The sequence below is a fragment of the Macaca nemestrina genome, chromosome 20 (genome assembly GCF_043159975.1).
Source record: "Macaca nemestrina isolate mMacNem1 chromosome 20, mMacNem.hap1, whole genome shotgun sequence".
NCBI classification, from domain to species: domain Eukaryota; kingdom Metazoa; phylum Chordata; class Mammalia; order Primates; family Cercopithecidae; genus Macaca; species Macaca nemestrina.
This window is the reverse complement of record NC_092144.1, coordinates 62,725,156-62,747,637: the sequence shown is the minus strand read 5'-3', so window position 1 is coordinate 62,747,637 and position 22,482 is coordinate 62,725,156. Positions and strand designations below refer to the sequence as shown.

Sequence of the window (22,482 nt, the reverse complement as noted above, 5' to 3'; positions counted from 1 at the left end):
CCAGAAAAGCTCAGTCAGAGTGACACTGACCCCTGAAATACTTCACCAAATAGTGTGTGGCTTTTCCTGTAGGAGAGGGTAATGCTCAGGTGTAATTTGAATTTTAAATGGATTCCTGTCCTCCCAAAATGTAAAAAACACAAATACCAGAATGGAAAAAACAGGGGATTAGACTCAAATCGTCTTGAACCTCTCCTTGTCTCTGTCCACACAAACTGCTTTTCCTAATCTCATCTCGCAGCTTTAACCCACCTACGCGGCTCCATGTCCCCTGCAGGTCTCTTCCCTGAGCTCTACAATCCTGTGTCCTGTTGTCTCCTCAGCTCTCTGCTGGGACATCAAACTGGCATCTCCACATTCACGTGCCCATAAGTGACTTCCTAAACTCCCAAACACATTCCCTTACAGTCCTACAGATCTCAGATGAGGGTGACTGTGTACTTCTGGGGACTTAGCCAAACTTGACAGCATGTATTTTAAGTATGGGAGATAAATTATATTATTTGTAAGTGTTGTAATTTATACTGTAAAGAGAAAGTTGCATGTATACATAAAAGGAGTGAGAAAATACATCATTTCCAACCTTCTTTTGAGGTGTGGGGGAAAAATGTTTGGAGACCTCATCCCTATGGATCTGTGCTCCCAGGACCCCTCTAACCTCACCTCCTGCATGCGTCCCTCTCGCTTTCTCTGCTCCAGCCATGCAGGCCTCTTTCCTTTTTCTGGGACTGAGGTTTCTCCCATCTCAGGGCCTTCAACTGTGCTGTCCCTCTGCCTAGGACTCTGTGGCCACTGAGCTGCAAGTGACAAGCAGAGTTTCTTCCCCAAGTCTTTGTTCTGACATCACTTTTACTATGGAGAACTTTATGTTCTCCCATAGCCCCCCATTTGTCATGACAACTCCACCTTCACCCCCACCTCTGGTCCATGTTGCCTGTTCTGTGTGATTCTTTTTGCTCCTTCGCTGTTCACTGGATCCTGGTGAGGACAAGTCTCTAAGCAGAGAGCAGAGCCAGAAGGTGGGGCTGTGCTGGGCTGGTGCCCTCTCAGTGGAGCTCAACCCTGACTTTACATTGGGGTTCTCAGGCATTTTGCAAATACATCTTTTATGCTGTTTTATCAGAGATTGCTATTTTCACAGTATGGGACCCACCCTCAGCAATACCTACAATGACACAGGTGATTCTCATCTGTCTCCAGCATTGAACGTCAAGGCAGTTTCCTCCATGTTGAGAGCTGAGATCAGCCTGTGATCCACAGGGAGGTGAGGGGACTGTGCTCTGCATGGGGTTTGGTTAGGGCAGATCTGTGCCCTGAAGGTCTCTCTCCTGCTGCAGCGTGTGTGTGGACTTTTCCAGGAGGGAGCAAGATCTGAAAACGGGTCAAAATTACCCTTGTAGATCTTCCCGTGGCACGTTCTTATCTCTGCATGATCTCTGGGACCGTGGGCAGCAGAGGACCATCCGTCTCCAGGGTAAAGTCTCCCCTGTGTGTGTGTTTTGTCACAGGAAAGGAGGGAGTGATTTCTAAACATTAAATCTCTGATTTTTTTTCACACACAGGATTTCCAAAGACTCATGTTACATGAGGAAGCCACCAAGAAGAGGAAAGAAAAGGATCCAGGGATGGCTCTTCCTCAGGTGAGTGATATTCCTCGGTGGATTCTGCTGTCTCTTTCCTTTCTGAAATGCCAGGTATTGTGGTAGCCAGTCTTCTGTGAGTCTGAAGCGTCCTGCCTCACACGTTTGCTGGCACTCACCCATGCCTTTTCTCAGTCCTTGTCATCTTCACTTAAATTCCATCTCCTATAACCTAGTGAATGAGGTTAGGAAGAGGCTCCCCTGGGCATGGTCCTGGGAAGGGCTCACACCAGACATGGATGGAGATGGGGTGTGGGTCCCGTGCTGTCAGTGATGTTGGGCAGCAGGGATTGTTCAGAGACCACATCTGGATGAACGTTTAGCTCTTTGTAAACCTGATCAGAAAAACCATATATGAAAGTCATTAATTAATGTGCCCTGGTATCTGGCAAATTCTAGAAAAGGAAACAAACTAGGGGAGATATTTTGTATCTGATTTTGTAATGCATTTGAAGTTACACTTGTGAGTCAATATGTCTCTGACTCCAAACTGTTTTTTTAAGAGACAGGTGTCACTCTGGGGCCCAGTCTGGAGTGCAATGGCACACAGCAGCCTCAAATTTGTGGCCTCAAGTGATCCCCACATTAGCCTCTCACGGAGTCAGATGACAGGCATGTGCCACCACGCCAGTCTATTCTAGTTTCAGAGAAGGTGAGAATGAGAGCTGTGTACAGAACGAGGGAGGGAAGCAGTGATGAAGATGAAGGGGACCCTGGGTGCAGATGAGCGGGGAGTTGATTGGATGTGATGATGAAGTGATGACGTGTTGCTTCCTCTCTTTACAATGTAATTAATGTAAAATTAAATTATGCAGATGAGAATCAGGGTTACAAGACTCCTGTGTCTAAGTGTGGTGCATTTTATAATTATGGTGTCAGAGACGAGCTTCCCTTTGCAATCCGTCTTCAGCCAGAGGACAGTGACTTAACTCGTTAGTTGTGGATCACCCTCTTCCCTTTTCATGGATGGGATGGAGAGTGGGGAAATGAAGTAGGGTAAGAAGTGACTGAGTCTCTGTTACTACATTGAATGTGATAAAAGGCATATTAAAAGTGCTTTTGTTCTCTTTTCATAATTTTTTTTGTTTTGTTTTGTTTTTTTTCCTGGTTTCTCTTTTAATTAGCTTAGCTGTTTTTTTGTGTGTTTATGTGTTGTGGGATCTGGCCAGCAGCCTGCAATGCAGCGGGCTGTCTCTTTTTTCCCATGAAGATCAGCAGGTCGAGGTGAGAGGTCGAATAAGTGGAGGAAAAGGCACATAATCCCAACAAGAATAATTTCGTGCAGCAGGTAAATCGGTGTGAAAGGAAACTGGTGAGACAGAAAGTAAAAGGAGGAGAATCATTAAATAAAACCTATTGTAGGTGAGATTGAGTGCTGAAGGAGGAAGAGAAGAACAGAGGCATGTTATTTTCAGGCTAATAGAAATGGTGAGATTTTTAGGTTTGTAAGGAGAAAAAGAAAGTTAATCAGAAGGGGGATTAGTTACATGGGTCTCCATTGCCATTAGGGGGGATTGAATTAGACCTCTTGTGATTTGGTGCGCCAGCTTCTAAGGAGTTGGCACAGATCTCACCACGTCTGAGGGCGGTTTGTGATGTGAATGTCTTTTCCCTGTGGTTTTCATCGTCAGTACTCACATGAAGCTTGAGTCTCCCAGTGGGTATCCAGAGAGGGGATTGGTGATCTCCCGGTGAAACAAGCATATCCTCTCCCCCACATTATAATTGTGCCAGGTTCTCAGGTATTGGTTTGGGAGTTTTTTTTTTTTTTTTTTTTTTGAGACGGAGTCTCGCTGTGTCTCCCAGGCTGGAGTGCAGTGGCGCGATCTCGGCTCACTGCAAGCTCCGCCCCCTGGGTTCACGCCATTCTCCCGACTCAGCCTCCCAAGTAGCTGGGACTACAGGCGCCCGCTACCACGCCCGGCTAATTTTTTTGTATTTTTAGTAGAGACGGGGTTTCACCGTGTTAGCCAGGATAGTCTCGATCTCCTGACCTCGTGATCCACCAGCCTCGGCCTCCCAAAGTGCTGGGATTACAGGCTTGAGCCACCGCGCCCGGCTGGGAGTTTTTCCATAACACTTGCTTGCCTTCATTTAGGGAGAATTTTTTGCCTTTATAATGGTGTTCGGCTGCAGTTAGATTATTATCTCTAGGAACATTTAAAAAATTTAAAGTAAATAATGCCAAATGTATTTGGGAATGGGGGGTAGTTAAATTATGCTTTTGTTGTTCAGACTGTTTAGACAATCGGGTTTTTAAAGTGCAATTGGCCCGTTCCACCACAACCTGTCCCTGAGGGCTGTAAGGGATTCCAGTAATATGGGAAATTCCCCGCTGTTGCATAAATAAATCAAAAGCCTTACTAACATATCCAGCGGCTTTGTCTGTATTTATTTGATATGGAAGCCCCATAATTGCAAAGCAAGAATACAGATTTTTTTAAACATGGGCCATGCCTTCCCCTGTTTGGCAGGTAGCCCAGATAAAACCTGAGAAGGTGTCTACAGAGACATGCACATGTGACAGTCTGCCAAAGGAGATAACATGGGTCACATCCATTTGCCATAAATCAGTAGGACTTAGGCCTCTGGGATTAACGCCAGGTTCCTGATTTGGAAGTACAAAAACTTGGCACTGAGGACAGCTGTGAACAATAATCTTAGCCTGTTTCCAGGTAAGAGCAAATGTATCTTTTAATCCAGCAGCATTGTCATGAGTGAGATTATGAAACTCCTGAATTTCTTGGGTTGCAAAAGAGACCAAACACTCGACTTTATGGTTACCGGCAGACATGGGTCCTGGTAGAGTGGTATGAGATCTAATATGCATAATATAGAAAGGGTGTCTACGTTGGTGAACCGCCTGTTGTAACCTTGAAGATAAAGAAGCCAATTCAGAATATCAATATGTTTGATAGTAGCAGTTTCTATATTTTTAGTGGCATGTACAACATAAGCAGAATCAGAGACAATATTTAAAGGATTAGGGAAATCCTGTAAGGCAATAATGACAGCAGTTAACTCTGCCTTTTAAGCAGAGGTGTAAAGGGTAGAAATAAGCTTATCTGCAGGACCCACATAACCAGCATTGCCATTACTGGAGCGGTCAATGAACACTGTAACGGCCTCAGGAGTGGGCTGACCTTTGGTTAAGACGTCACTTTTATAAAATCAAACAATTTATTCTTTGGATAATGATTATCAATAACGCCAATAAAATCAGCCAAGTGAATTTGCCACAGTATGGAATGTTGAAAGGCGGCTTGAACTTTGAGCCGATTTAAAGGAACTACAGTTAAATTCAGATCAAATCTGGAAATTTTAAGTATTCTACACCGAGCTTCTCCAATTACAGTGGCCATTTGGTCTAGATAAACAGACAAAGTTTTGACACGGAATGAGGAAGAAAACACCACTCCCCTAAATCATGTTGAACTATTAGTCCAGTAGGAGAGTGTAATGAAGTGAAAACCAGAAGCTGAAAAGGCTGAGACGGCTGTACTCTAGATAACTGGGCGGTCTGGATTCTTTCCTCTATAAATTCCAGTTCTAGTGAAGCCTCAGGGGTCAAAGTCCTGGGACTGTAGAGATTGGAATCTCCCCGCAGCATAGAAAACAATTTAGACAGTGCATAGGTTGGAATACCTGAAGTAGGTCTTCAATAATTAATGTTACCCAAAAGTTTTTGGAAGTCGTTAAAGTTTTCAAAGAATCTCTCCTAATTTGAACTTTTTGAGGTTGAATACATTGTTTATCGATCACCATTCCTAAATATTGAACAGGAGTGGTGTGTTGAATTTTATCCTGAGCGATGTGTAATCAGCCTCTGTAACATGGAGGCTCAAACTTTGATAACAGTCAATTACTTCTTTATCAGTGGGGGCAGAAAGTAAAATATCATCAATCTAATGAAGAATATAGGCCTGGGGAAATTGGGCTCGAACTGGGGAAAGCACTTGCCCAACATAGAGCTGGTAGACTGTAGGGCTATTCAGCATTCTCTGAGTAAGTACTCTCCATTGATAACGAGCTACAGCCTCCTGACTATAGATAGATGGTACAGTAAAAGCAAATTTTTCACAGTCCAATTTATGTAAAGGAATATGAAAAATATCTTTAAGATCGAGAACTATGAGAGGCCAATTTTTAGGTATTAAAGCAGGGGCAGGCCTGCCTGGTTGGATGGCCCCCATAGGTTTAATTACAGCGTTAATGGCCCTTAAATTGGTTACCATCTACCACTTGCCTGATTTCTTTTTTACTAGAAACAGGGGAATTCCAGGGGGAAAGAGAAGGTTCCACATTTCCAAGTTGTAATTGTTCAGAAACCAAGCGAGTTAAAGCCTCCAGTTTTTCTTTAGAGAGCGGCCACTGCTGAATCCAAACGGGTGTGTCAGATTTCCAGTGTAAAGGGATAGGATAAGGAGCCGAGGCAGCAGGATAACTTAAACCCACCCTGTTTTATTTTACAGTAACTGGGAGGGGTTTAGTAATCCCTTCATGTTTTGGATCGAGACGGAGTCCAGGAACAAACCTCATGGTTTCCATCATATGCTGACTGGGAGCACTATATGAATTATGTGGAATATTAATTTCAGCCCCCCATTGTGCCAGTAAATCTCTACCCCAAAGATTAATGAGGACTGGAGTGATATAAGGCTGAGCTGTACCCTTTTGACCACCAGAGTCAGTGCAAGGCAAGATAAATATGCTCTCATAAACTTCCTCGGCTTTTCCAACACATACTAGTCCCATGTTGGTGTGATGTTTAAGCCAGAAGGAAGACCATAAACTAGAGGAAATAACAGAAACATCAGCCCCAGTATCTACCAGGCCCTCAAACTTTTTTCCTTGAATGTGAATGGTGCAGGTGGGCTGCTGTTTAAAAATTATATTAATCCAGGCCGGGCGCGGTGGCTCAAGCCTGTAATCCCAGCACTTTGGGAGGCCGAGGCGGGTGGATCACGAGGTCAGGAGATCGAGACTATCCTGGCTAACATGGTGAAACCCCGTCTCTACTAAAAATACAAAAAACTAGCCGGGCGTGGTGGCGGGCGCCTGTAGTCTCAGCTACTTGGGAGGCTGAGGCGGGAGAATGGCGTGAACCCGGGAGGCGGAGCTTGCAGTGAGCCGAGATCACGCCACTGCACTCCAGCCTGGGAGACACAGCGAGACTCTGTCTCAAAAAAAAAAAAAAAAAAAAAAAATTATATTAATCCAATAAGCGGCCTTTTCACCACCTGAGCCAATCCTAGGGCCACGTGCCTTATTTCCTTTGTTTTAAATGATATTAGGTAGTAAAAGCTGGCCGGAATGGAAACAGGAGCCTTGGCAGATACGATTAATTTAATCTCATCAACGGAATCAGAATTAATGAGACCAGTATGAATGGTGATTCCTTTAGCAGAGGTGGATGCCCTACCTAACACCAGGCCTACTGAACCTTGAGGTAAAGGGCCAGTGACCCTTATGGGTACAATTAAAGGCAAAGAGTTACGTAGTAAATTTAGAGGAATAGTACTACAGATATCGACCTTCCCGCCCCCTACCGTGGAGTTGGACAAGCATTGTATTGAGACAAAAGGAGAGGCTGAGACCTATTTGGGTTGGCTGTAGGTAAATTTGTTTGTGCTGGGGGTTGCATTGGGACCGCCTGAAGCAGAAACGCAACTTTGGTCTGAGTCTGAAGCATCCTATTTGACATTGGGGCCTGCGGCTGGCCCTGCTCCCCATTTCCCTGGTGTTGTGGTGGGGGTTTCCATCTATATCATATTTAGAGCAGCAATTATTTGCCCAATGTTTACCTTTGTGACATGGGCAAACACTAGCAGCAGCATTTGGCTGTGTTTGTTGAGCTGGCTTAACAGCTTTTGTTTTTAACAGTGCAATTTTTTCAAGTATGACCAAGTTTACCGCTATTAGAAAAGAATTAGAAGTATACTGGTGATTACAGGTGTAAATGTGTGAAGAAGGTACAGAGAAGTAGTCTGAGTGGATGACAAAGGGACCCGGTGAGGAACCAAAATAACAGGAGGGTGAGGGGCTGAAGTGGATGGGGGAGGGCCTGAAGAATTATAGGTAAATTGTTGTTTGGTCCCAGAGCCATTAGGTAACTCTGGAGGTTTGAAGAGAGAAGAATTAGCATATATATGGTCCTGGACTGTCTGGGCTCCAAGAAAAGAATTAGTGGGACCAGTTTGGTTGGTGTCCTTCATAGCCCGTGCCCACAGAATAGCCTTGTGGGTGTCTGATTCAATGCCTTCACAAGCTTTAATATATACAGGCAACACCTTGTGATCAGGTAAATTTTGTCGTTGGACAGAATGCATAGCCATTTTACACTAATGGTTCGCATTTTCAAAAGCTAACATACGAAGGAGAATACCTTGAGCATGCTCATCAGAGACAGATTTTTCAACAGCATCTTGTAATTTAGCTGAAAAATCAGGGTATGATTCAGTGTGACCTTGTTTAACCATGGTAAAAGAAACAGGAGCTTGGCCTGGGGCACGTAATTTATCCCAGTTCTCATACCCACATTTGTTATTTGTTCTGTAGTAAGAGTATCAAAGTTTAATTGGGCTTAAGTATCAGAGAAACTATTGGAGCCTGTGAGCTGAGCCTGAGTAATTAGAATGCCATTAGTCCGACTTAGCCGGCAAACAGGCCTCTTCTATTTAATGGGTTGTACAGAACAGTGAAGTTTCTTTCTCTCTTTTTCCACCTCTTAGCTGTTTGCCTCTATTTCCCATCACATTCTGATCTAAGGCTTATTTATTAATAAAATTGTTTTCATTTCTTTCTCTGTTATTGTCATGGAGATGATTTCTCATTTGGGAGAAGAGTTTTTAGTTTTCAATTATACTTTGTCAACATTTAAAAAGCGAAGTAAAGAATATTTCTTGGGCCAGGCATGGTGGCTCATGCCTGTAATCCCAGCACTTAGGGAGGCTGAGGCAAGCAAATAACTTGAAGTGAGGAGTTCGATACCGGCTTGGTCAACATGGTGAACCCCGTCTCTACGAAAAATACAAAAATTAGCTGGGCATAGTGGCGCGCGCCTGTAATGCCAGCTGCTCCCGAGGCTGAGACAGGAGAATCGCTTGAACCCAGGAGGCAGAGGCTGCATTGAGTCGAGATCTCACCACTGCACTCCAGCCTGGGCGACAGAGAAATACTCTGTCTCACACACACACACACACTCACACACAAAAAAAAAAAAAGAAAGGAAAAGAAAAAGAAAAGAAAAAACAGAGAAAGAAAAAAGTAAATAATAATAATAATAATAAAGAAAGTAATTGATCTCTTCTACAAATGTGCCAGGACAACCAACTGGATATCCACATGGAAAAGAATAATGTTGGATCCCTTTGTCACACCATCAAAAATTTTAAAAAGTTTTTTTAAAAAAGAGAAAGAGAGAGACAAGGAAGGGAGACCTGTGGCAGTGGGTGTTACTTGTCGCCGAGGCTGGCTTGGAACCCCAGGCTCGGCGATTCTCCTGCCTCTGCTTCGTGAGCAGCTGGGACCTCAGGCTCCCACCCCCGTGCCTCTGCTGTGTTTAAGCAGCAGGTGGTGACCTCACTCCTCCCTGGCCTGAGCACTCCGCCCCGCACCCCAGGCGGTGGCTTTAGGGAAGTCTCTGAAGCTGAGCACAGGATAGACTCTCCCTCCCGAGTGGATGGACAATAGAAAAGGAGAGGATTTCTATTCTGCTCTGTGGGCCATCACCATGACATCGTACGTGCCGCCCAGGCAGGGCTTTGCATTTCATATTCTAGTTTGCATCCCGGTTCCAGACAATTCCAGGGCTTTTGAATCATTCCTCAGACTTTCTGGCCCTCTTGCCTCCACAGCCTGAAGACAGAGACGCTGGGAGAGGGGCTAAGAGATGCGCAGGACCTGCCCCGGCCCCGCCCTCTGCCAATTCTAAAGGACAGGGTCTCTCCGCCTCGCCCCCAGCCCCTACCTCGCCCAGGCCCCGCCCACCTCCTCCGGCCTCCCGCCCAGGCCTGGCTTCTGTCCTGCGCGCGCAGATTAACGCTAACCCGGAAGCGGATCGGGTGGAGAGACGGTCACGTCGCGCGGTGAGTTTTGCTCTGTGTTGTATTAAGTCTCCGGTTCCTAGGTCCCCAGCACTTCCCACCCTGGGAAGTGGGGTCTTCCCAGACCTGTAAATTCTCGCCCGTCTTCCTTCGCCCAGAGCAAATTGAGACATCCCCGTGAGACCCCGGGGTCGCTTCCTTTTGGGTTTAAAGTCGCCCTGAGGCTAGTCCCGTCACCCATCTTTCTGCTATAGGGCAATGTATACACTTCCTGTTGCGTAGTTTTCCTGCTCAAAACCTTGTTCTGACTCCTCCTGCGCCGCGCTTTTTAAAGTCCTCACCCTGGAGGTGGATTCTTGCCCAGGGGGCGCCTCTTAGCCTTCTCTTCGTTGGCCCCTGGAGCGCCGCGCTGCGGCCCCAGTCCCGGGGAGGTCCAGTCCTCTTCCGGGTCCTGGGATCCTGCAGAACCCAACCTTGTCCTAAGGTGCGCAACCCCCTCCCCACCTCCCTCCTCCTGCCAGGGCCTGCTGCTCCCCAGGTCTCCCCTCCGCTGTCACAGCTTTCACTGAAGCCGCACTGGGGAGGTCCCAGGGGCCTGTCCTGTGACGTGGGATCTTCTGGCCTGCCGAGCTCCAGCCCCTGGAAAATGCGCTCCTCCGGGATGCAGGCGTCTTACTCCAAACCCTCCTGTGATTGTGTGGGCCGAAGGGATCAGGAGACAGACAGAGAGCAGTAGAAAACCTGAGACAGAGAAAAGAAGAATAAGAAAGGCCCAGAACAGATGGCAAAATAGCGGATTGGTGAGGGATATGCCAAGAGATGGCAAAAGTGGAAAAAAAAAAAGAAAAAAAGTAAGAAAGCAGGAGGAGGAAAGCAACTGGAGAAATGTAGAGAAAAGCTAGATGTACAGAGAGATGAAGGACGGCAAGGTAGAGGGAGTGGCAGCAAAGAGGGAGGCTCATCAGAGTGAGGGAGAGAGGGAGGGATTTGGAGCCAAGGCAACAGAGCAGAGTGGTGCTTGTGTCAAGGAGAACCGAGGGAGAACCACAGAAGGGAGGACACCTGGGGATCTGAGGTGCCACAGAGTGGGGACAGGGAGTATATCAGGGAAGAGAGAATTTAACAAGGAGATCAGAGGAGGCGCAGAGATGGGAGAAGAGGCAGAAATAGATGGAGATTGAGGACGATCTAAAGATTGGGGAGAAGGAGCAACAAGAGGTTAAAAAAGTTGCGAGGATGGAGCAGAAGAGGTGGAAGAGAAGGAATAGAGGGAAGAAGGGGATAAACAGCAGAAGAGGAGAGTGGTACAAAATGAGCAGCAGAATCCCAGGGAGAAAGAAAAGAAAACGAAAGCTAGAGAGAGAAGGGGAGAATGAGAGGTATGTACAGAATTAGGGAGGGAAGCACAGTAACGAAGAAAGAGGGGCTGGGCACAGTGGCTCACGCCTGTAATCTCACTTTAGGAGACTAAGGCAAGGGGATTGCTTGAGTCCAGGAGTTCAAGACCAGCCTGGGCAACATAGTGAGACCCCCCCCCCACCGTCTCTGCCAAAAAAAAATAAGTAAATAACCGGGCTTAATGGTGTGCACCTGTACTCCCAGCTGCTCTGGAGGCCGAGCTGGGAGGATGACTTGAGCCCAGGGGGTCCAGGCTGCAGTGATCTGAGATCATGCAACTGTACTGCAGTCTCAAAATAAAAAAAAGGGTGAGAGACTTTGGGCTCAGATGAGTGGGTGAGTTCATTGGATATGATTAGTTGTGACATGTTGACTTCTGTGTATATAATCTAATAACTAAAAACTTGTTTAAATTATACAGATAAGATTGAGAATTTTAAAATTCATATCTGTAAGACGTGTATTGGCCGGGCTCAGTGGCTCACGCCCCCATAATTCCAGCACTTTGGGAGGCTGAGGTGGACGGATACCTAAGGTCGGGAGTTTGAGACCAGCCTAACCAACATGGAGAAACCCCGTCTCTACTAAAAATACAAAATTAGCTGGGCATGGTGGCACATGCCTGTAATCTCAGCTACTGGGGAGGCTGAGGCAAGAGAGTCGCTTGAATCTGGGAGGCGGAGGTTGTGGTGAGCCGAGATCGTGCCATTGCAGTCTAGCCTGGGCAGCAAGAGAGAAACTCTGTCTCAAAAAAAAAAAAAAAGACATGTATATTCTATAAATCTTGGCATAAGAGGTTATGTTCCACTTGGAATCCCTATTCAGCTAGGTTGAAGTGACTAATTCAGTTGTCAATCACTGCCTCCCCTTTTCCTAGGATGGGGTAAGACATGGGGCAGTGAAGTGGGAAAATAGTCACTGTTATTACATAATACTTTTAATTGAATTAATCAATATTTTGAGACAGGGTCTGGCTCTATCACCCAGGCTGGAGTGCAGTGGCCTGACCTCCTCTAACTGCAGCCTCGACCTCTTGGGCTCAAGTGATCCTCCTACCTCAGTCTTCTCAGTAGCTTGGACCAGAGGCATGAGCCACCAAGCCCGGCTAGTTTTTTTTTTTGTTTTTTTTTTTTTTTTTTTTTTTTTTTGTAGAAATCGGGTTTCACTATGTTTCCCAGGCTAGTCTCAAAATCCTGAGCTCAAAGGATCCTCCTGCCTTGTCCTCCCAAATCACTGGGATTACAGGTGGGATTACAGGGATGAGCCACCGTGTCTGGCCTACATAGCCCTTTTTTTTTTCTTTTCTTTTTTTTTTTTAAGAGAGGGAGTTTTGCTTTTGTTGCCCAGGCTGGAGTGCGATGGCATGATCTCAGATCACCACAACCTCCGCTTCGTGGTTTCAAGTGATTCTACTGCCTCAGCCTCCTGAGTAGCTGGGATTACAGGCGTGCACCACCACACCTGGCTAATTTTGTGTTTTTAGTAGAGACGGAGTTTCTTCATATTGGCCCAAGCTGCTCTCTAATTCCCGACCTCAGGTGATCCGCCCGCCTTGGCCTCCCAAAGTGCTGGGATTACAGGCATGAGCCACCATGCCAAGCCCATAGTAGTTTTTAAAAGGGACTTCAGGGCACTGTGGCTCACGCCTGTAATCCTAGCACTTTGGGAGGCCTAGGTGCGTGGATCACGAGGTCAGGAGTTTGAGACCAGCCTGGCCAACACAGTGAAACCCCATCTCTACTAAAGAAATACAAAAATTAGCTGGACATGATGGCAGATACCTGTAATCCCACCTACTCAGGAGGCTGAGGCAGGACAATTGTTTGAACCCCGGAGGCAGTGGTTGCAGTGAACCAAGATTGTGCCACTGCATGCCAGCTTAGGCAACAGAGCTAGACTCCATCTGAAAAAAAAAAAAGGAGAGAGAAAGGAACGTCAAAGCCCAGCGTGGTGGCTCATGCCTGAATCCCAGCACTTTGGGAGCACTTAAGGTCAGAAGTTCGAGACCAGCCTGGCCTACATGGTGAAACCCTGTCTCTACCAAAGTACAAAAATTCACCGGGCGTGATGGCACATGCTTCTAATTTCAGCTATTCCAGAGGCTGAGGCAGGAGAATTACTTGGACCCGGTTGGGAAGCCGAGGTTGCAGTGAGCCACGATCGCACCACGGCACTCCGGCCTGGGTGACAGAGTGAGACTGTCTCCCCCCGCCAAAAAAAAAAAAAAAAAGAAAATTAAAAAATTAGCCAAGGATGGTGGCATGTGTCTGTAGTCACATCGACTCAGGAGGCTGAAGCAGGAGAATCTCTTTAGGCAGGAGAATCATGCCACTACACTCCAGCCTGAGTGATAGAGCATGACTTGATCTCAAAAACAAAAACAAAAAAGAAATAGCAATCAGCTCTTTAATGTCTCTCTTTATAAAAGCGGTAGTCCTGGCTGTGCACAGTGGCTCACACTTGTAATTCCAGCACTTTGGAAGGCTGATGCGGGTGAATCACCTGAGGTTGGGGGTTCGAGACCAGCCTGACCAAAATAGAGAAACTCCATCTCTACAAAAAATACAAAATTAGCTGGGTGTGGTGGCGCATGCCTGTAATCCCAGCTACTCGGGAGGCTGAGGCAGGAGAATTGCATGAACCCAGGAGACAAAGGTTGTGGTGAGCCATGATTGCACCACTGCACTCCAGCCTGGGCAACAAGAGGGAAACTCTGTCTCAAAAAGTAAATAAATAAATAAATAATAAAAATAAAAGCGCTAGTCCTATTCACATGTAGTCAACACCCGTGACCAAATTCTCTCAAAGGCACTATCTTCAGGAACATCCTATTGGACAATGAGAACTCTGAACATCGCTGTTGGCCAATATGATCATTCAGACCAGAGAGCCTATATCTTGCCTTTTATGTTTTTATTGTGCAATTTGTTTTATACAATGTTTTCTGTGATCTCAGTTTATAAATTTTCCCAGTACACATTCTATATTTTATATTTTATGCACAGTTAACTAGATAACTAAGGGCAATGCATATATATAAAATTGCTGTATTGCCTGGTGTTACCTAACTGTATCTGTGACATCATAATTAATTTCACCCTCCGACACTGTAAGTCAGTTCTTTTTTTTTTTTTTTTTTGAGACGGAGTCTCGCTCTGTCGCCCAGGCTGGAGTACAGTGGCACAATCTCGTGATCCCCTGATCATGAAGTCAGGGGTTTGAGACCAGCCTGACCAACATGGTGAATCTCTACTAAAAATATAAAAATTAGCTGGGCATGGTGGCGGGCGCCTGTAATCCCAGCTACTCCGGAGGCTGAGGCAGGAGAATTGCTTGAACCTGGGAGGCAGAGGTTGCAGTGAGCCGAGATTGCACCACTGCACTGCAGCCTGGGTGACAGAGTGAGACTCTATCTCAAAAAAAAAAAAAAAAAAAAAAATGCATACAACCAGATAGATAATACCTGTGTCTCAGTAGGAAATTAAATAATTCAAACATCAAATGATTCCAATTTAAAGCTTTGGACCTTTAAATAATTCTGAGCCTTGAGAGGAATGTCATCCTGCAACCTGAGTCTAGTGGAATGCAGGCGCAACTTCTAAGAGTTTTCCTGGCTGACCATGGTGGCTCAAGCCTGTAATCCCAACAGTTTGGGAGGCCGAGGTGGGTGGATCACTTGAGGTCAGGAGTTCAAAACCAGCCTGGCCAGCTTGGCAAAACCTTGTCTCTACTAAATATACAGAAAAATTACAGGCGCCTGCTACCACGCCCAGCTAATTTTTTGTATTAGGGTTAGTGTTAGGGTTTCTCCCCTTCCCTTGGGATGAAGCTAATTAGCTGACAGAGATTCTCACCTCCATTACGAAGTACAGCCAGGATGAACTGTGTGTAACCAAGGGCTTGTCAAGTCCTCTTCCCTGAAGACTGATTAGTGTTTATCTTTAAAACATGTACTTAATGGGTTGTTTAGAATACTGAAGTTTCTGTCTTTTCAACCTCTTAGCTGTTTGCCTCTATTTCCCACCACATTCTGCTCTAAAGCTTATTAATAAAATAGTTTCTCTTTCTTTCTCTATTATCGTCGTAGAAATGATTTCTCATTTGGGGGAATTCTCTTGGTTTTTCAATTATATTTTCTCACATTTAAAAAGTGAAGGAAAGAATATTTCCTGGGCCAGACATGGTGACTCATGAGTGTAATCCCAGGAGGCAGGTGGATCACTGAAGTCAGGAGTTACAGACCAGCCTGGCCAACATGGTGAAACCCCGTCTCTACCAAAAATACAAAATTTAGTTGGGTGTGGCCGTGTGCGCTTGTAATAGCAGCTACTCCAAAGGCTGAGGCAGAATAGCTTCCACTCAGGAGGCAGAGGCTGCAGTGAGTCATGAACTCGCAACTGCACCCCAGCATGGGCCACAGAGAAATACTCTGTCTCAAAAATAAAAGGAAAGAAAAAAGTAAAAAAAGAGAAAGTAATAGATTTCTTTCACAAATGTGCTGGGACAACTAACTGGATATCCACATGGAAAAGAGTAATGTTGGATCCCTGTGTCACACCATCAAAAATTTTATTTAAAAAGGGCTAGAAAAGAAAAACAAAATCAAGGCGGGGCGCGGTGGCTCACCCCTGTAATCCCAGCACTTTGGGAAGCTGAGGCGGGTGGATCACGAGGTCAGGAGATCGAGACCATCCTGGCTAACACAGTGAAACCCATCTCTACTAAAAATACAAAAAATTAGCTGGGCATCATGGCGGGCGCCTGTAGTTCCAGTTATTCGAAAGGCTGAGGCAGGAGAACGGTGTGAACCTGGGAGGCGGAGCTTGCAGTGAGCCAAAATCTTGCCACTGCACTCCAGCCTGGGCGACAGAGCGAGACTCCATCAAAACAGAAAAAAAGGAAAGGAAAAGAAAAGGGCAAGAGAGAGACGGAGAAGGGAGTCCTCCGGGAGGGGTGTTACTTAGTCGCCCAGGCTGGCCTGGACCCCCAGGTTCAGAGATTCTCCCGCGGCTGCTTCCTGAGTAGCTGAGACCTCAGGCTTCTGTCTGGTGCCTGCATCCCTGCTGTGTTTAAGCAGTAGGTGGTGACCTCTCCTCTCCCTGGCCTGAGCACTCCGTCCCGCATCCCAGGCGGAGGCCCTAGGGAAGTCTCTGAAGCTGAGCACAGGGTGGACCCTCCCTCCTGAGTGAATGCAGAATAGAAAGGGAGAGGATGTCTATTCTGTTCTGTGGGCTGTCAGCATGAAATCGTACATTCCGCCCAGACAGGGCTTTGCATTTCACATTCTAGTTTGCATCCCCGTTCCAGAGAATTCCAGGGCTTTTGAATCATGCCTCAACCTTCCTGGCCACTCTCGCTTCCAAAAACCCGAAAAACAGGCTCTGGGTGCCAGGCAGAGAGACCCACAGGTCCCGCCCCTGGCCCACCCTCCGCCGCTTCCACAGGGCAAGGTCTCTCCGCCACACGCCCCGCCCCTACCCCGCCCAGGCTCCGTTAACTTGCTCGCGGGCTCCGCCCAGGCCTGGTTTCTGTCCTGCGCGCGCAAACCCGGAAGCGGATCGCGTGAGGTGAAGGTCCTATCGCGGAGCGTGAGTTTCACTCTGTCTTGTATTCACTGGCTTCCCAGGTTCCCAGCGTTTCTGTCCCTGGGACGTGGGGTCCCCACGGACCTGGAAATTCTCGCCTGTCTTCCTTCACCCAGAACAAATTGAGACGTCTCCGTAAGAGTCCGGAAGTTGCTTACTTTTGGGTTTGAAGTCGCCCCAGGCTGTTCCCGTCCCGGTCTTTCTGCTCTAGGGCAATGTATACACTTCCTATGCCATAATTTTCGCCTCAAAACCTTGTTCTGACTCCTCCCGCCCCATGATTTTTAAAGTCCTCAGGCTCGAGGTGGATTCCCGCCCTGTGCGCTGCCCAGCCTCGCCCCAGTCGGCCCCTGGAGCACAGCACCGCGGCCCCAGTCCCGGGGTGCTTCGACCTCTGCCTGGTCCTGGGATCCTGCAGGTCCAACCCTTGTCTTAAGGCGCTTTCAGCCCCCCACGTCCCTCCTCATGCTGGACCCTGCTGCTCCCCAAGTCTTTCCTCCGCAGTCACCGCTTCCCCTGAGCCAGGGTTGGGCAGGTCCCAGGGGCTTGTCCTATGACACCTGGTGTTCTTGCCTGCCCAGCTCCACCCCCTGGAAAATGCGCTTACTCCAAACCCTCCTGTGATTGTGTGGGCCAAAGGGATCAGGAGACAGAGAGAGGGACTGAGAGAGCAGTAGAAAACAAGAGACAGAGAAAAGAAGAATGAGAAAGGTCCATAACAGATGGCAAAGTAGAGGATGGGTGAGGGATTAGCCAAGAGACAGCAAAAGTGAAAGAAAAAAAAAGCGGGAAGAGAAAAGCAACTGGAGAAACGTAGAGAAAAGCTAGCTGTACAGAGATGAAGGACAGCAAGGTAGGGAGAGGGGCAGCAAAGAGGGAGGCTCACCAGAGTGAGGGAGAGGAGGAGGGATTTGAAGCCAGAGCAGAGTGGTGCTGGTGGCAAGGAGAACAGAGGGAGAACCACAGCAGAGAGGACACCTGGGGATCTGGGGTGCTAGAGAGTGGGGACGGGGGGTGTAACAGGGAAGAGAGAATTTAACAGGGAAAGCAGAGGGGACGCAGAGATAAGAGAAGAGGTGGTAATATATAGAGATTGAGGACGATCAAAAGATTGGGGAGAAGGAGCAACAAGAGGTTAAATAAGGACTGGGCGCGGTGGCTCATGCCTGTAATCTCAGCACTATGGGAGACTGAGGTGGGCGGATCACCTGAGGTCCAGAGTTCGAGACGAGCCTGACCAACATGGAAAAAACCACGTCTCTACTAAAAATACAAAATTAGCCAGGCGCGGTTGCACATGCCTGTAATCCCAGCTACTAGGGAGTCTGAGGCAGGAGAATCGCTTGAACCTGAGAGGCTGAAGTTGCGGTGAGCCGAGATCTCGCCATTGCACTCCACCCTGGGCAACAATAGCAAAACTCGGTCTCAAAAAAAAAAAAAAGAAAAAAAAAAGAGGTTAAATAAGTTGTGAGGATGGAGCACAAGAGGTGGAAGAGAAGGAATAGAGGGAAGAAGGGGATACATAGCAGGAGAGGAGAGGGGTACAAAATGAGGAGCAGAATCCCAGGGAAAAAGAGAAGAAAACAAGAACTAGAGAGAGAATTGGAGAATGAGAGATATGTACAGAATTAGGGTGCTCAGTCTTAACTCGAATTTTAAATGGGTTCCAGTTATCCAAATGTTAAAAAAACAAACAAACAAAAAAAAAACACAAGATGAGCAAAAACAGGGGATTAGTCAAATCACCTTGAGCCTTATCATCTCAGAGCTTTAACCCACCTACACGACTCCATGTCCGCTACAGGCCTCGCCACTGAGCTCTACAATCCTGTGTCTAATTGTCTCCTCAGCTCTCTCCTGGGACATCAAACGGACAGCCTCACCTTCAGGTGTCCATAAGTGATGTCCTAAACCCCCAAACATTCCCTTACAGTCTGCACATCTCAGAAGAGAGTGACTGTGTACTTCTGGTAACTTAGCTGAACTTGACAGCATGTGTTTTAAATATGGGAAATAAGTTACATTATTTATAAGTGTTGTAAATTATAATATAAAGAGAAACTTACATGTATACGTGAAAGGAGTGAGAAGATACATAACTTCCTTTTTTTTGGTTTTTTTTTTTTGAGACACATTTTCACTCTTGTGTCCCAGGCTGGAGTACAATGGCACGATCTCAGCTCACTGCAACCTCTGTCTCCTGGCTTCAAGGGATTCTTCTGCCTCAGAACCCCGCATAGCAGGGATCACCATCGACTTTCAAAATTCTTTTGGGTTGTGGGAGAAAATGTTTGAAGACCATGTCCCTATGGGTCTGTGCCCCCCCAGGACCTCTCTGACCTCATCTACCTGTGCCCTCCTCTCTTCCACTGCTCCAGCCACATGGATCGCTTTCCTTTTCCTGGGGCTGAGGTTGCTCCTGTCTCAGGGGCTTCACTGGAGCTGTCCCTCTGTCTAGGGCTCTCTGCCCCTCAGCTGCAAGTGAAAAGCAGCCTTTCTTTCCTAGGTCCCTGTTCTGATATCATCTTCTCCAGGTTTCCTTTGTGATCTCCCACAGCCCCCCGTTTGACATTGCAGCTGTGAAACCAGAAAATCTTACACAGATCTCAGTTAATTTAGAAAGTTTATTTTGCCCAAGGTGGTCGGGGCAGAGCTTTATTTTACACATATTATGGAGACATGCGGCATCATCAGTCAATATATGTAAGAAGTACATTGGTTTGGTCTGCATGGTGGCCAACTTTAAACAAAGGCAGGAAGACTTGAAGCAGGGCGGGGGCTTCCAGGTCACAGAGAACTGAGGCACAAATGGTTGCAATCTTCTGAGTTTCCTTTTTTTTTTTTGAAATGAAGTCTTGTTTTGTCGCCCAGGCTGGAGTGCAGTGGCACGATATCGGCTCACTGCAACCTCTGCCTCCTGGGTTCAAGTGATTCTCCTGCCTCAGCTTCCCAAGTAGATGCCTGGATCATTTTTGTATTTTTAATAGAGTTGGGGTTTCACCATGTTGGCTGAGCTGGTGTTGACCTCTTGACCCCAAGTGATCTGCCACCCTTGGCCTCCCACAGTGCTGGGATTACAGTCCTGAGCCACTGCTGGGTCCTTCTTTTGAGTTTCTGATTAGCCTTTCAAAGGAGGCACTCAGATATGCATCTATGTCAGGGAGCAGAGGGGTGACTTTGAATAGAAGGGGAGTCCTGTTCCCTAAGCAGTTCCCAGCTTGACTTTTCCCTTTTGCTTAGTGATTTGGGGCCCTAAATTCATTTTCCTTACACACAGGTGAGCCTTCGCCCTACGCCGGGTCCACATTGTCTGTTCTATTTGATTATTTTTGTGCCTTTGCCATCCGCTATTTGGATCCTAGTGAGAACAAGGCCCCAAGGGAAGAGCAGAACCAGAACGTGGGGCTGTGCTGGGCTCGCCCCTCTGAGTGGAGCTCAACCCTGGCTTCACATTAGACTGCAGAGCATTTTACAAATAGAGCATTTGTGCTGCTTTACTGGGGTTCTTATTCTGAAGGGCTGGAGTCCACCCTCAGTAATAGCTGCAGTGGCCCAGGTGTTGTCATCTGTGTGCAGCATTGAGCATCGAAGCTCTGTGTCCCCCGTTTCTGAGGGCTGAGCTCAGCCTGTGATCCACAGAGATGAGGGGCTGTCCTCTGGATGGGGTTTGGTCAGGGATGGGTCTGGATCCTGAAGGGGAGATCAGTCCAGCCCAGCTGCCCCCTGCTGCCTCGTGTGTGGGGGCTTCTCCAGGAGGGGAGTGAGATCTGAAGACCGGGGTCAAACGTACACTTACAGGTCTTCCTGTGGGGCTTTCTTATCTCTGCATGGTCTCTGGTGCAGTGGGCAGTGGGGACCATCTTTCTACAGGGTGAGGTCTCCCCTGTTCATGTGTTTTTGTCACGGGAAGGGAGTGAGTCATTTCTAACATGAAGTCTTTTTTTCACATACAGGATTGATTTCTAAAGACTCAGGTTACGTGAGGAAGCAGCTGAGAAGAGGAAAGGAAAGGAGCCAGGCATGGCCTTTCCTCAGGTGAAGTGATGTTCCTCTGGGGATTAATCTGTCTCCTTCCTTTCTGAAATGCCAGGTATTGTAGTAGCCAGTCTTTTCTGAGTCTGAAGCATTTTGCCTGACAGGTTTGCTCGCACTCACCCATACCTGCCCTCAGTTCCTGTCATCTGCACTGAGATTTCATCTCCTGTGACCCAGTGACATGAACTTGGGAAGAGGCTCCACTGGGCACGGTCCTGGGAAGGGCTCACACCCAGACATGGATAAACATGGAGTGTGGGCCCATGGATGTCAGTGCTGCTGGGCAGCCTGGATGGTTCAGGGACCACATCTGGATGTCAGCTCAGAGAAACTACATATGAAATACATATGTTAACTGGCCGGGTGCGGTGGCTCAAGCCTGTAATCCCAGCACTTTGGGAGGCCGAGACGGGCGGATCACGAGGTCAGGAGATCGAGACCATCCTGGCTGACACAGTGAAACCCCGTCTCTACTAAAAATACAAAAACTTAGCCGGGCGAGGTGGCGGGCGCCTGTAGTCCCAGCTACTCGGGAGGCTGAGGCAGGAGAATGGCGTGAACCCGGGAGGCGGAGCTTGCAGTGAGCCGAGATCGCGCCACTGCACTCCAGCCTGGGCGACAGCGTGAGACTCCGTCTCAAAAAAAAAAAAAAAAAAAAAAAAAAAGAAATACATATGTTAATGTGCACAGATATCTGGTAAATTCTGGAAAAGGAGACAAATAAGGGGAGATATTTCGTATCTGATTTGGTAATGCATTTGAAGCCACACGAGTAGATCAACATGTCTCTTTCTCCAAATTTTTTTTTTTTTTAAGAGACAAGATGTTGGTCCAGGTATGGTGGCTCACACCTGTAATCCCAGCACTTTGGGAGGCCAAGGCAGGTAGATCACTTGAGCTCAGAAGTTCGAGACCAGCCTAGCCAACACGGTGAAACCCCACCTCTATTAAAAGTACAAAAATTACCTGGGTGAGGCCGGGTGCGGTGGCTCACGTCTGTAATCCCAGCACTTTGGGAGGCCAAGGCGGACGGATCACGAGGTCAGAAGATCAAGACCATCCTGGCTAACACGGTGAAACCCTGTCTCTACTAAAAATACAAAAAAATAGCCGGGCGTGGTGGTGGGCACCTGTAGTCCCAGCTACTCAGGAGGCTGAGGCGGGAGAATGGCGTGAACCCGGGAGACGGAGCTTGCAGTGAGCCGAGATCGTGCCACTGCACTCCAGTGTGGGTGACAGAGCGAGACTCTGCCTCAAAAAAAAAAAAAAATTACCTGAGTGTGGTTGTGCATGCCGGTAATCACAGCTACTCAGGAGGCTGAGGCAGGAGAACCAGTTGAACCCAGGAGGTGGAGGTTACTGAACGCTGAAATTGTGCCCCTGCACTCCAGCCTTGGAGACAGAGTGAAACTCTGTCTCAAAAGAAAAAAGAGAGAGGAGAGAAGATGTTGCTCTGTGGCTTAATTCTGGAGTACAATGGCGCAATTCAGAGTTTACAGCAGCCTCAAACTCCTGGGCTCAACTAATCCCTGCTTTAGCCTCCCGAAGAGCCTGAAGGATAGGCATGGGTCACTATATATATCTATGTATGTATGTATGAATGAATGTATATATGTAGTTATTTATTTGCATTAAGATGGAGTCTCACTCAGTCACTAAAGCTGGAGTGCAATTGCACGATCTCAGCTCACTGCAACCTCCACCTCCCAGTTTCAAGCAATTCTTCTGCCTCAGCCTCCCAAGTTGCTGGGACTACAGGCATGCACCTCCACACCCAGC

At 47.3% G+C, this 22,482-nt stretch overlaps 1 protein-coding gene across 1 annotated transcript in view; it reads left to right on the top strand.

Annotated features, from left to right (window-relative positions):
• The first annotated feature begins 8,947 nt into the window (after positions 1-8,947).
• LOC105497042 (zinc finger protein 600) overlaps positions 8,948-22,482 on the top strand; it is a 46,519-nt gene continuing 32,984 nt past the window's right edge. Inside the window, exons 1-2 of the mRNA XM_071086085.1 lie at positions 8,948-9,727; positions 20,622-20,703. Of these exons, the coding sequence (XP_070942186.1) occupies positions 20,689-20,703 (15 nt within the window). The 5' untranslated portion in view covers positions 8,948-9,727; positions 20,622-20,688. The remainder of the gene's footprint in view (positions 9,728-20,621; positions 20,704-22,482) is intronic.